Source organism: Pristis pectinata, chromosome 13 (genome assembly GCF_009764475.1).
Source record: "Pristis pectinata isolate sPriPec2 chromosome 13, sPriPec2.1.pri, whole genome shotgun sequence".
In the NCBI taxonomy this organism is placed as follows: domain Eukaryota; kingdom Metazoa; phylum Chordata; class Chondrichthyes; order Rhinopristiformes; family Pristidae; genus Pristis; species Pristis pectinata.
In genome coordinates this window covers 9,752,646-9,764,744 of record NC_067417.1, presented here as the reverse complement: position 1 = coordinate 9,764,744, position 12,099 = coordinate 9,752,646, and the positions used below count along the sequence as shown (strand labels likewise).

Sequence of the window (12,099 nt, the reverse complement as noted above, 5' to 3'; positions counted from 1 at the left end):
ACAAAACCCACAAATGCTGGAAATCTGAAAACAAAATGTCCAAGTATTTAGCATGCCTGGCAGCATCTGCCTGGGGGGAAATAATTAACATTTCAGAACTTAAAACTATAACAATTTCCCTCTCCCAAGAACGCTGCCAGACCTGTTAAGTATTTACAGCATTTTGTTTTCATGCCAGTTGAAAATTTTGACAGAGAATGATTAAGACCTTCTCACTATGAGTGGTGCAGTCAGCAACTAGGCCTCAGGCAGTGGAACCCATTGTTTCCAAACACCAATCAGCAAGACTTGAAAACAGGTGGAAAAAAATTGAACACAAAAAGCTACTGTTAACAGTAGAAAAAATTAAAACTTTTTTTTAAGAACAAAGGGCATTCAGGCCTGTTCCATCATTGAATGTGATTACGGCTGATCGTCCTGTTCAGTCTCCTGTTCCGGCTTCTCCCCACATTCCTTGATCCCTTTAGCATTAAGGAATACGTTTAGCTCTTCCTTGAATACATTTAATGGCTAGGCTGCCACTGAATACCATGATCAGCAACCCTATTTAAATGACTGGGCCATTCTTGATGCACAAATCCAATGCCAGGTTTGAAGCACAGCAGGCCCCTCTGCTCAAGAGGCTACAGGTTATCCAGAGTAGTGAAACAACATGGAAACAGGCCAGAGTCCACACCAACTGTCAAGCATCCAGTTACATTTTATTTTCCACTCATTCCCATCGTCCCCTCAGATTCTACCTACACACAAAGCAATTTGCAGTGCCCAATTAAACCTCTCAGCCTGCAAGACATTGGGAGGTGGGACAAAACCCACAGCACTAGGAAACTGATATGATCATGTAAAGTCCACATAGACAGCACTAAAGGTCAAGATTAAATTCAGGTCACTGGAGCTGCAAGGCAGATAATCTTCAGCCAAACACAAAATTGAACTTTGGCTTTCATTTTAGGAGGGTGTGGGAACTATGGGCAAGGCTAGCAGTTGTTCTCCATCCCTAATTGGCCATGAAGGTGAAATGCCATCTGAACTCACCACACTACTGGGCCCAGTCACTGGGAATTCCTACTCAATCTGCTTCAATGTAGGCCTTCAAAAGGATTCCCTGAAATTAAGCTATTTTGGAGCCAAAGAACATCAATAGATATAATGTTTTGAATGTTCATAATTAAAAATCTGATAATGGTAGACTCAGCAAATAGTTTCAAAAAAAAAATTCACAAGATGCAAATCGACATATTACCATAAAACTCCAATAATCTGGCATGCTCAGGACTTGGATAGTGCCAGACTGGCAGGTTTCTAGACTATTGAATATTATTAATTCCCCACACATTTAATTTACTTTATAAAAAAAAAGTTAGAGTATTGAAATAAAATTTCCACAGGCCCCAGCAAGTTGAGAGGGAGTGCAGCAAACATCACCTGGTGAGTTAAATGTCAAAACATTGGGAATTCCAATGTGGTGGGTGTCACTATTAATGTTTATTAAAGCAACACCTCAGATTCATTGATCAAACTCCTCCAAACTCCCATTCTAGTATTGCAGAGAGCAGATATAGAAGACTTAAAATCCAGTGGTTCATAACTGATGTTCATAAATGAGTGACAAAAAATTTAGATTACAATGCACATTCAATTTGGGTGCAATTTGCAACAATATCAGCAATTCCACTGGCATTAGTTTTATGGTATCAGTTTGGGAAATAACTATTTGTTATCACAGGAAGAGTACTTCCTTGCTCTTTAAATTATGGTCTAAGATCTTTCACCTTCAGTGTTGGACTGAGTTATGTACTCAAATCTCTGCAGCCAAACTCACATAACTATCAAAATCAAAGTGCTTGGTTGACCACTTTGCAGGTTACCTCTTCAATCTGCAAGCATGATTGAGCTAACACTTTAATGTTCCATCTCACTCAGACCAACTTTGCTCTCCTACCCTGAGAAGCCTAACCCAAGTTCAATCAACAAGGTCTTATTTTCCAAATAGGCAGATCATACCTTTCCAGATTCAAGAACAATTTCAACATTTTCAGATAGCCAGCCATTTATCTCATTTCTTATATACTCAACTTTTCCCCTCTGAGAATTTCAAATCTCATTTGACTCCAATTTATACACATCCCCCCTTCCTAAGAGCTACCAGATGTCTCCACCCTGTCACAGACCTTCCCTTTATTCTTTCCACCCTCTCTACAACAATCATTTTAACCTTTTCATTCTGATGAAACAATCACAGTCTGCACAGATACTGCCTGACTTGCTGAGTAATTCCAGCATCTTCTGTCTTAATTCAAGACATCAGCAGGCAAGTGGAGATTATTGAAAAAATTACCAGTAGGAAGCCAAGAGGCAAAGGAAATGCAGATATTTCTGTTCGTAAAAGTGATTGCTCACAAAAAGGAAAACAAAATTATCCTGACCTGCCAATAAATACATCTAGCACACTCAAGGAAAGACGCCTCAACACATACATTGTATAAAAATAGACCAGAGAATTCTTAATGGAAGTGGGTCACAAGCAAAGATTTTTGCTCAAAAAGGAAAAATACACTTGCTGTACAATGAAGAACCATTCAGGAGACTCGAATGTCATTGCTATTTAGAGTCTAGTTTAGAAGTAACATGATATTTTTAAGGCTTGGTTCTTAAACGCTCCATAGGAGAGAGTTTGATATTCTGGTCTCCATCCCAACAGACGTGTGTTTATCAGAGTCGATGAATGATACACTAATCACCCAGATCTTCAACTGAGAGGCACATCAACCTATTCAATAGGTCTTGACTCAGAAAACTAACTTTTTCCAATGAAATTGGTATGCAAGACAAGTTTTTCACTGTACCTCAGTACAAGTCATAATAATAAACCAATACCAATTACTTTCGTCTTCCAGATGCCTATTCACCATCTTGAGATAAAGCTTCCAAGTACCCCATCTCAACCTCACCCAAAAACATATTGACTAGTTTCAAACTCACCTCAAAAAATATTTTGTTCAACAGCCTGGAACATAGTTTCCTGAACCATTGTTTTAACAATGAAATAAATAAAAGATGCAAATCAAATGACATTAAACATAGGAAGCTCCACGATGAAAATGTTTAAAATCACTACCTAAAGTGTTTAAATCAGTTTACAGAAAGGCAAAATACTATGGATAGTATAAATCTGAAGTAACAATAAGTGTTGGAAAAGCTGTAAGACAGAATCAGTGGAAAGATGAACAGTTGACAATTTAGTCCAAGACCGCTCAGTATCCATTTGTGTTCTAATCTATGCACTTTTATTTGCTATGCCACTTTCAATTACTTTTTCCCCACTTCCAGTCCATAAGCCATGTATCAGCAAATATAACTCAACTCAACTAATCCTCGGAGAAGGATAAACCAGTTCCCTTCCCGAAACGCTGTCAGTGCTCATTGACGCATCACAACCCAGCATTTACACTTTGGGAAAGTGTTCCAAGTACTTTAAACACATGCAACTTTGTTTAGATTGAGAAAACAGGATGTCTAGAATGTGAAACAGCACTTTGGAGAAATGAGGTGGTTGTTAAATAATGCAAGACAATTTTAAGCGGCTGCTAGATTTCAAGAAGGGCAGAAGCAAGGAGTTCCACACTGAAATCCCAGTAAGAAAATTAGACATATGATGCAAGAAAGCATTCTAGACAATGAAGCACTTCCTTTAAACACAAGAAGCATCAATGGGAATTACAGCAGACAGCTGGCAGGCGTGATAAACAGTTTGTTAATCTATAAACACAAAATACTGTTCAAATGTGTTACTCCAGGCACTCCACAATGTCTAGAATGACAGCTTGGTGTGGTATTGAATGAGAAGAATTACATTTAGGATGAAATGCAAAGCCAAAATCTGATCAGAATTTGAAACAGACCAGAGCATCCCCTCTCCCTTTTCCCACCTGTACAAATATGATATATTAACTAGACAGCTCACCAGTAAAATGCTCTGCTCTACTTTAAATAATGCTATGGAATCTTTTCCACCCTCTGGGACAGAGATGCTGCAATTGCTCAATGTCTCGTCTGAAGGACAAGTTTTAGCATTCAAGCAGGACATATGTGGGGAGGCCTCTTTGTAGAATTGCGGATCTACAATTCAGATGCAATGGTTGCTGTGTTCTGCAGTTAAAATAAAGGTCAGCCTTGGCTCAGTGACAGGATGCTAACCCAGTTCAAACTTATTCCAGCACTTCACAATATCTAGAATGCTGCCTTGGTGTGGTCTTGAATTGGAGGAACTGCAGTTAGGATGAGATGCAAAGCTAAAATTCTGATCACAATGTGAAATAGACCACCACACAATACCCCTCTCCCTTCTCCGTACACACCACAACAACAGATTAACTGGACACACAAGCCACAGGTTATTTCAACAATAATTCAGACAGTGAATCACTCAGGATCCTGAGAAAGCATGAATACTATAAAAATGTCTGGTGCTATTTGTAGCCTGTTTGAACAGTTAAGCAGTGTCTCATAGATGCTACTGGAAAAAAGGCATGAGAGGCTGGTTAGAACAAACTGAGCAATACTGGCACTATAAAAGTCCCAATAAATCACAGTGCACCATGTGGGACATTCTAAACTGCTCCAGTTTTACCAAAGCAACAGCACAGGATTACAAAAAAAAATTTACAATGCGAAAAACAGACTCTGAAAGAAACCAACTGGTTAATACTGGAATCTGTTTGAATTCACATGCAGTTTTACCCTGTGCATTTCTAAGCTTTGAACCACTCAGGACATCAGTGTGCTCTATTAGTTTTGCCGCTCCCTCCCTCCAGCTCAAAACTTCAGACATAATACTGGAAGTACAAGTAACGGCAGAGCAACCAGGAATAGAATATCTGCAAATTGGATGCCCAATAGTCTCTCTTCCCATTCTTAAATCACGGAGTATCTAAAGACACAGGAATAATGGGGCTGGAAACCAATTGAGAGAGTAATAATGGCAAGAACTGGATTAGGAGCAGAGAATTTTATCAAAACCTCAAAAGAAGAATTCACTAGCTGCAGGAATTAGATTCCTTAATTTCAATCATTCCTTTCCCCGAGGGCGAGAAGCCAAGTAGCACTGCAACAATCTAGTCAAAACTCCCTACATCATTATGTATAAATGGCAAATTCCATAATTAGGTTTAATGCATAGTGGAAATGCAGCAGTTTCTTGAAACTCACATGGAGATGGACAGTGTGTTGCCAAAGATTAATGGAAAGTGGTGTACAGTCAACATGAGAAAATCCCAAATGTGAAACCTCTTCCACATCACAAATTGATTTAGTTCACTAACATTTCTTCCCTAAACCCCAAATTCTGATCTCTAGAGTTCCTCCTTCATTCCTTCCTCGACCCAACCCTGAGTTAATGAACACAAAGTAGCAGAGAACAGTAATGCAAGCAATAACGTCCAACAATTTACTGACAAACGCAAATCTCAACATGGCCATGTTGCAAAACTCATCATGATGAATAAATACTGTTAGTCAAAAATAAAATACTTAAGATTTCAGTTATAAGCTTCTCATCATCTCAATGTCTGCAGTCAATGAAGCACTTAATTAAAAAAATTGTCTGTTGCGATGTAGAAATTATTTATTGCACACAACTTTCCCCACAAAGCAATAACCAATCAAATAATTGGTGCTTTAGGTAATGTTAGTTAAAGAACTATTCCCCTGTTCTTAAAATTATTCCCAGGGAGATTGTTTATATCCACGCCAAAGTAAGAGATAGAGGTATACAGCATGGAAACTGGCTCTTTTATGTTTAATTTACATTTTTCTTATGAACACTGCTTATCTGATGCTGTGTACCTGTGATGCTGCTGCAAGTTTTTCACTGCAGCTGTTGTGCATACAATAATAAACTTCACTTTTCTTTGGCCCAACTTGTCCATTCCAACCAAGTTGCCCAACCGAGCTAGTCCCATCCTTTATTCCATGGTCCACTGCCCTCTCCTACTGGATTCCTTCTTCTTCAGCCCTTGGCCTTTTCTACCCATCACTTCTTAGTTTATTACATCTTCTCCCCCTCCCACTACCTTCCCCCCTCACCTGGACTCACCTATCACCATGTGCTCCTCCCCTTCCCCCTGCCTTTTTATTTTGGCTTCTGCCCTCTTCCTTTCCAGTCCTGATGAAGGGTCTCAGCCTGAAACGTCGACTGTTTATTTCCCTCCATGGATGCTGCCTGACCTGCTGAGTTCCTCCAGCATTTTTTGTGCATTGCTCCAGATTCCAGCATCTGCAGAATTTCTTGTGTCTCTGTAGTCCTATATCCCGCTAGGGCTTTCTTATCCATGCAACTGTCCAAATGCCTTTTAAACATTGTATTTGTACCCACCTCCACCACTTCCTCTACAGCTCATTCAATACACTTACTACACTCGAGCCTTGATTTAACAATGCATCTGAAAGACAGCATCTCCAATGGTGCAGCATTCCCTCAAAGCTGCACTGGTGTTTAATTAGGTCTCTGAAGTGGAACCCACACCCATGATTTGGACCCAGAAGTGGCAATCTTCCTACTGAGCCAATGCTTGCAATTTCTAGCTGCCTATTTTGAATGGGCTTCAACACTACAGCTTCAGATCAAATGATTAAGACACCTTTATTAGTCACACATACATCGAAACACAGTGAAATTTATCTTTTGCGTAAAGTATTCTGGGGGGCAGCCCGCAAGTGTCGCCACACTTCTGGCACCAACATAGCACGCCCACAACTTCCTATCCCGTACATCTTTAGAATGTGGGACAAAACCGGAGCACCCGGAGGAAACCCACGCAGATACGGGGAGAACATGTAACCTCCTTACAGACAGTGGCGGGAATTGAACCCAGGTCGCTGGTGCTATAATAGCATCACGCTAACCGCTACACTACCGTAATGTACATAATGAAACATCAGCCACAGCAAAACACATCCAGAGTGCCAGGGGAATTTAAGGATTTGCTACAGGACTAGGTTGTGGAGGAGAGGGTGGGAATGGAAAGCAGTGAACAATCCAAGTCAAATTAACAAAAGGTCAAATGGAAGGGTTAAACTCCCCTCAGTCTCTCCCACTGTCAATTATTAATGATCAATCCCTATACCAAACAAGTCTCAGATAAGGCTAGCTTAAAATCCATTTCACCCACATTAACTTCTGACACACAAACTTCCTGAGTTACAGTAATATTAGCTAAACTGGTATTTAGGTCAGGAGTTAATAAATAAAGCCGGTGTAATTTACATCATAAACATAAAAGCAAACAGATAGTGGGGCATGATCTAATAATAGTTAAAATTCATCTCCTAAAAACAAAACTACTTGTTCTACAGACAAGGCACGAGAATGCCAATGATTGATCATTGAGGTACTTGATGTAGAAACATCTTAAATCGTTAGAATAGATGAAGCAATGTGTCCTATCACTCAGTCTCAAAACTGAATGCAACGATCTAGTGAACATTTGCTTATGCTGCAATAACTCACCAAGATGAATATAATGTTAATGAGTAGAAAACAATGTTTTAGGTCTATTAATACTCAGAAAAATTCCACTTACTTTGCAATTACATCTGTGGCCAGTGTTGCCACACACTAGTCATTGTTTTGCCACAGAATAACTTCAGAAGTAATTTGGGTACTGAATACATGGCAAACAAAGCTTTAAGAGGAAGATTATTTCCATGTTCGTGTGCAGATTCTTCTGATAAAAGAGGGCCTTTTGGCATATATTAACCCTTTCCTACCCATATATTCCAACAGAACCAAAAGTTTGAATGATCACCTGTACAATATCTGGGAAAACTACAAATTCAAAAAGTACCCCAGAAATTGAAGGTTAGTTAAAGATCCCACTTTAAAGGCTTCAATTGTTGCTCTGAGTCATAGGATCATAGATGCTCAGTAAAGTCAATAAGTTATGGGTTGAAGTCACACACCAGGGAGCTCAGCACAACCACCAAGGCTAACATCCAGGGCAGGACCCAAGGCGTGACCCAGTGTCTTTTAGCAAGGCATTAAATGCCCCTTTACCCTTCTAGGTGGGTGCTTAAGATCCAAAAGCATTGCTTCAAAGAGGTAACACCCAGACCAACAGTCATTCCTCATTCATTTCTAAACTGGTCATTATTCCATTGGCATGTGGGATCTTGCTGTGTGCAAATAGGCCACCACATTCCCTTCAAAATAAAAAAAGTCCTTTAGTAGCAGAAGGGCCACCCTATAGAGCACAGAAACAGGCCCTTCGGCCCAGCCAGTCCATGCAAGCCAAGATGCCCACAGAAGCTAGTCCTATTTGCCTGCATTTGGCCCATATCCCTTGAAACCTTTCTCATCCATGTACCTGGAGATACAAGAGAGATTGCAGATGTTGGAATCTGAAGCCACACACAAAATGCTGGAGGAACTCAGCGGGTCAGGCAGCATCTGTGGAGGGAAACGGACAGCGAGACCTGATGAAGGGTCTCGACCCAAAACGTCAATTGTCCATCCCCCTCCACAGATGCTGCCTGACCTGCTGAGTTCCTCCAGCATTTTGTGTGTTGCTATCCGGTTACCTATCCAACTGCCTTTTAAACATTGTTAATGTAGAAATGGAGGTCTTACTCTCACAAAGTAATGCTTCCAAATCACAGAGATGGTGTGGGCAAATGGGATTAGAGTGAACACGGAACAACACAACACAGGACGACCCTTCGGCCCACCATGTGTGTGCTGACCATGATGCCAAATGAAACTAATCCCATCTGCCTGCACGTGGTCCATGTACCTCCATTCCCTGCCTGTTCACGTTCTGTCTAGAAGCCTCTTAAATGCCTCCATTGGATCTAGTTACACCACCTCCCACTGGCAGCATGTTCCAAGCACCTACCACCCTGTGTTTAAAAACTTACCCTGCACATCTCCTTTCTACTTTCCCATTAAAGCTATGCCTTCTAGTATTTGACATTTCCACCCCAGGAAAAAAAACTGTCGACTATATCCAGGTCTCTCGTAATTTTATGAACTTCTAACAGGCTCCCTCCTCTTTGATGCTCCAGAGAAAACAACCAAAGTTTGTCCAACCTCTCCTTATAGCTAATACTCTCTAATCCAGGCAGCATCCTGGTGAAACTCTTCTGCGCAGTAGTGTAGTGGTTAGCATAATGCTTTACAACACCAGTGACCTGGGTTCAATTCCAGCTGCTGTCTGTAAGGAGTTTGTACGTTCTCCCCATGTCTGCGTGGGTTTCCTCCGGGTGCTCCAGTTTCCTCCCACATTCCAAAGATGTACAGGTTAGGAAGTTGTGGGCATGCTACGCTGGTGCCAGAAATGTGGTGACATTTGCAGGATGCCCCCAGAACACTCTATGCAAAAGATGCATTTCACTGTGTTTCGATGTACACGCGACTAATAAAGAAATCTTATCTTATCCAAAGCCTTCACATTTGTCCTGTAATGCAGTGACCAGAACTGCACTCAGTACTCCAAATGCAGCCAAACCAATGCTTTATACAGCTGCAACATGACTTCCCGACTCTTATACTCGATGAAGGCGAGCATGCGGTACGCCTTCTTTACTACCTTATCTACTGGTGGTGCCGTTTTCAGGGAACTAGTGGATGGGCAAGAAGTGTTGGCATGAGCATGCGGCCGGGTCACCTCTTTACCTTTGTACCCAGGTGAATCTGGATGTCCAGCTCCTGCTTCCTTTTCTCCAGCAGACTGAGCAGGTACTCCTGGAAGACCCCGACCTTGGTGAAGAAGTGCTCGTTGTGCCAACACCCTTCCATGTTGTCAAAGTCCACGCCGAGCCCGAGGAGAAAGCGGACACTGCGGGAGTCCAGGGCGATCTGCTGCGGTCGGGCGAGGAGGGCGGTACGGCAGCGCTCCTCCAGCAGCACCAAGCGCTGCACCTTGCCGGAGCGGGCGGCGATCAGAGCCGCCGTCAGTCCCACCGGACCCGAGCCCACCACCAGCACCCGAGCCCGGGCTCTCCAATGCCGGTATCCGTCCACGCTCAGTTTCACCAGCACGTAAATCAGCACCGCTACCAGAGTGCTCAAGGCTGTGTCGTACGCCAGGGTCTCGTACCTTTCCATGTCGTGTGTGGGTGCATTTAAACCAGGTCAGTGGCAGCGCAGCCTCGGGAGCGCAGGAAGAACCCTCTTATTCTGCTCAATAACACCATTACTTGACCTCACACTCTGGAAACCAAGGTTACCCCCTCAACTAGAAAGAGAAGCCTTCAATCTTACTCCTTCACTGGCTCACATTCACATTCCAACCACTGTCCCCTCTCTCACTCTGTCTCTGCCTTGAGCACTGACGATCTTATCTGCTCCCCCTCCATTCCATTCTCTGACCCCCTCCCCTCCCCTCCCCTCCCCTCCCCTCGCTCTGTCCACACACACACACCAACTCCACACAGTGAGCTTTCGCTCACTGACGCATGTTCCGTTCCGAACAAACTTTCGAATGGAAAGCCTCCGTTCGCCCGAACTCGAGACTTCAGAACAAAGCTGGCACACAATTTGGAGCAATCAATTGGCAGGATTGAACAAGCCTGCAAAACTACGCCTTCCAACGTCAACTCGGTCTCCAGAAACCTCGGGAAACCGTATGAAGACAGCGAGGAATGTTAATGATCACGCTGTTTCTCTGCGCACACCGTTGCCTTTAACTCAGCTTGTTGCGTGACGATGCTATTAATATTAAAATTATTGTGAGTTCTTCAGATCTCTTTCTTGATTAGTTTCAATTTTTTTTTTGCAAATATTCCCCAAAGGACTGGGTTTAAATAAATTATTGGGTCCTAACAGACACTCGGTCAACCTCAAATGCAAGGACGACATTTGCACCAAATTTCTCCCTGAGCAAAATATTTGTGCCACGCACCCCAGCCAGCTCGACCAGTTTGCCCAGAAATGCGGTGTTTAGATAAAGATTCCGATGGGTTTGTTTATACAGAAAACAGAGTTAAACACAAATTATTGCCCAACCAGTTTAATCCGAAATGCGGCAGTTTTTACAAGCCAGAATCAAACTTGCTGCTCCCCCAACCCTTTGCTGCGGTCCAGTCCCCTGTGATGTATGTGCACACTTCAGAAAGGATAAATGGCTTTGCGTCGATTACTCTCCAGAATTCGGTAGTGTGGTTGTCTTTTTTTTTGCGCTAAGGTCTTGTTTTTGTACAGTCATTTTTTTCCCTGTCTTGTATAATTGATATATGATTTATATTCTGTGTGTTGTCTGTATCTACGTGCCTGTGATGCTGCTGCGAGCAAATTTTTCTGGAACCTCGACCTCACCTGACGTGCACATGACAATAAACTTGATAAGGGAGAAAACCCAAGAGCTAAAGACAGGGTAGTCAAAGAAAGATGTCAAGGCAAAACAAATAAGGTGTGTATATATATCCCTCAGCTCTTTCCACACCTCTCCCTCCCCATTAATGGATTGATGAATCGATGCCATGGCAGAAAAAGAATTAGAGAGAGAGATATATATGAAGTAAAAAATAGACAATGCTGGAAACACTCAGCAGGTCAGGCAGCACCTGAGAAAGCAAGTTAATTTGCTATAGCAGACATGGTGGGGGAGGGGTGGTTAGAACAAAGAGATTACCTCCGGTAGGGTGAGACCAAAAGGGTGGCAGTCTCTTAATAGAACAAAGGGATTATCTCCCATAGCATGAGACCAAAAGGGTGGCGGTCTCTTGGACAAGTGAAGCAGCTAAGCCAGAACACCAGAGGCATATTTTTTAGTTGGTGGAGATTGATATAAAGTAATCAGTTAGTACCTCACTCATGCTCCCTGGCTTCTGTTTTATTTCAGATTTCCAGCATCTGCAGTGTTTTTGATCTTACCTTCTCTATCCCATCTCCCTTGCTATACTCCTCTTCATCAGCTTGGCAAGTCAGGGCCTGAACTTTGGCAATGTAATGTGAAAGCCACAATTATAACAGGTTGAAATTGTCACAGATTGGAATGTTGAGATAACCACCACTGAATGGTGTTACTGTAACTCAGCAGGTATTACGCTTGTCCTTAAAATAGAACACAGAACAGTGCAGCACAGGAACAGGCCCTTCAGCCC

At 42.3% G+C, this 12,099-nt stretch overlaps 1 protein-coding gene across 3 annotated transcripts in view; it reads right to left on the bottom strand.

The window, feature by feature from the left end:
- The window catches only part of si:dkey-234i14.6 (uncharacterized), a 113,716-nt gene extending 103,338 nt beyond the window's left edge, over positions 1–10,378 (bottom strand). For all 3 annotated transcript variants that reach the window (XM_052028571.1, XM_052028573.1, XM_052028572.1), the window contains exon 1: positions 9,671–10,378. In XM_052028571.1, coding sequence (XP_051884531.1) covers positions 9,671–10,102 — 432 coding nt within the window. In that variant the 5' untranslated portion in view covers positions 10,103–10,378. The remainder of the gene's footprint in view (positions 1–9,670) is intronic.
- Positions 10,379–12,099: the final 1,721 nt, after the last annotated feature.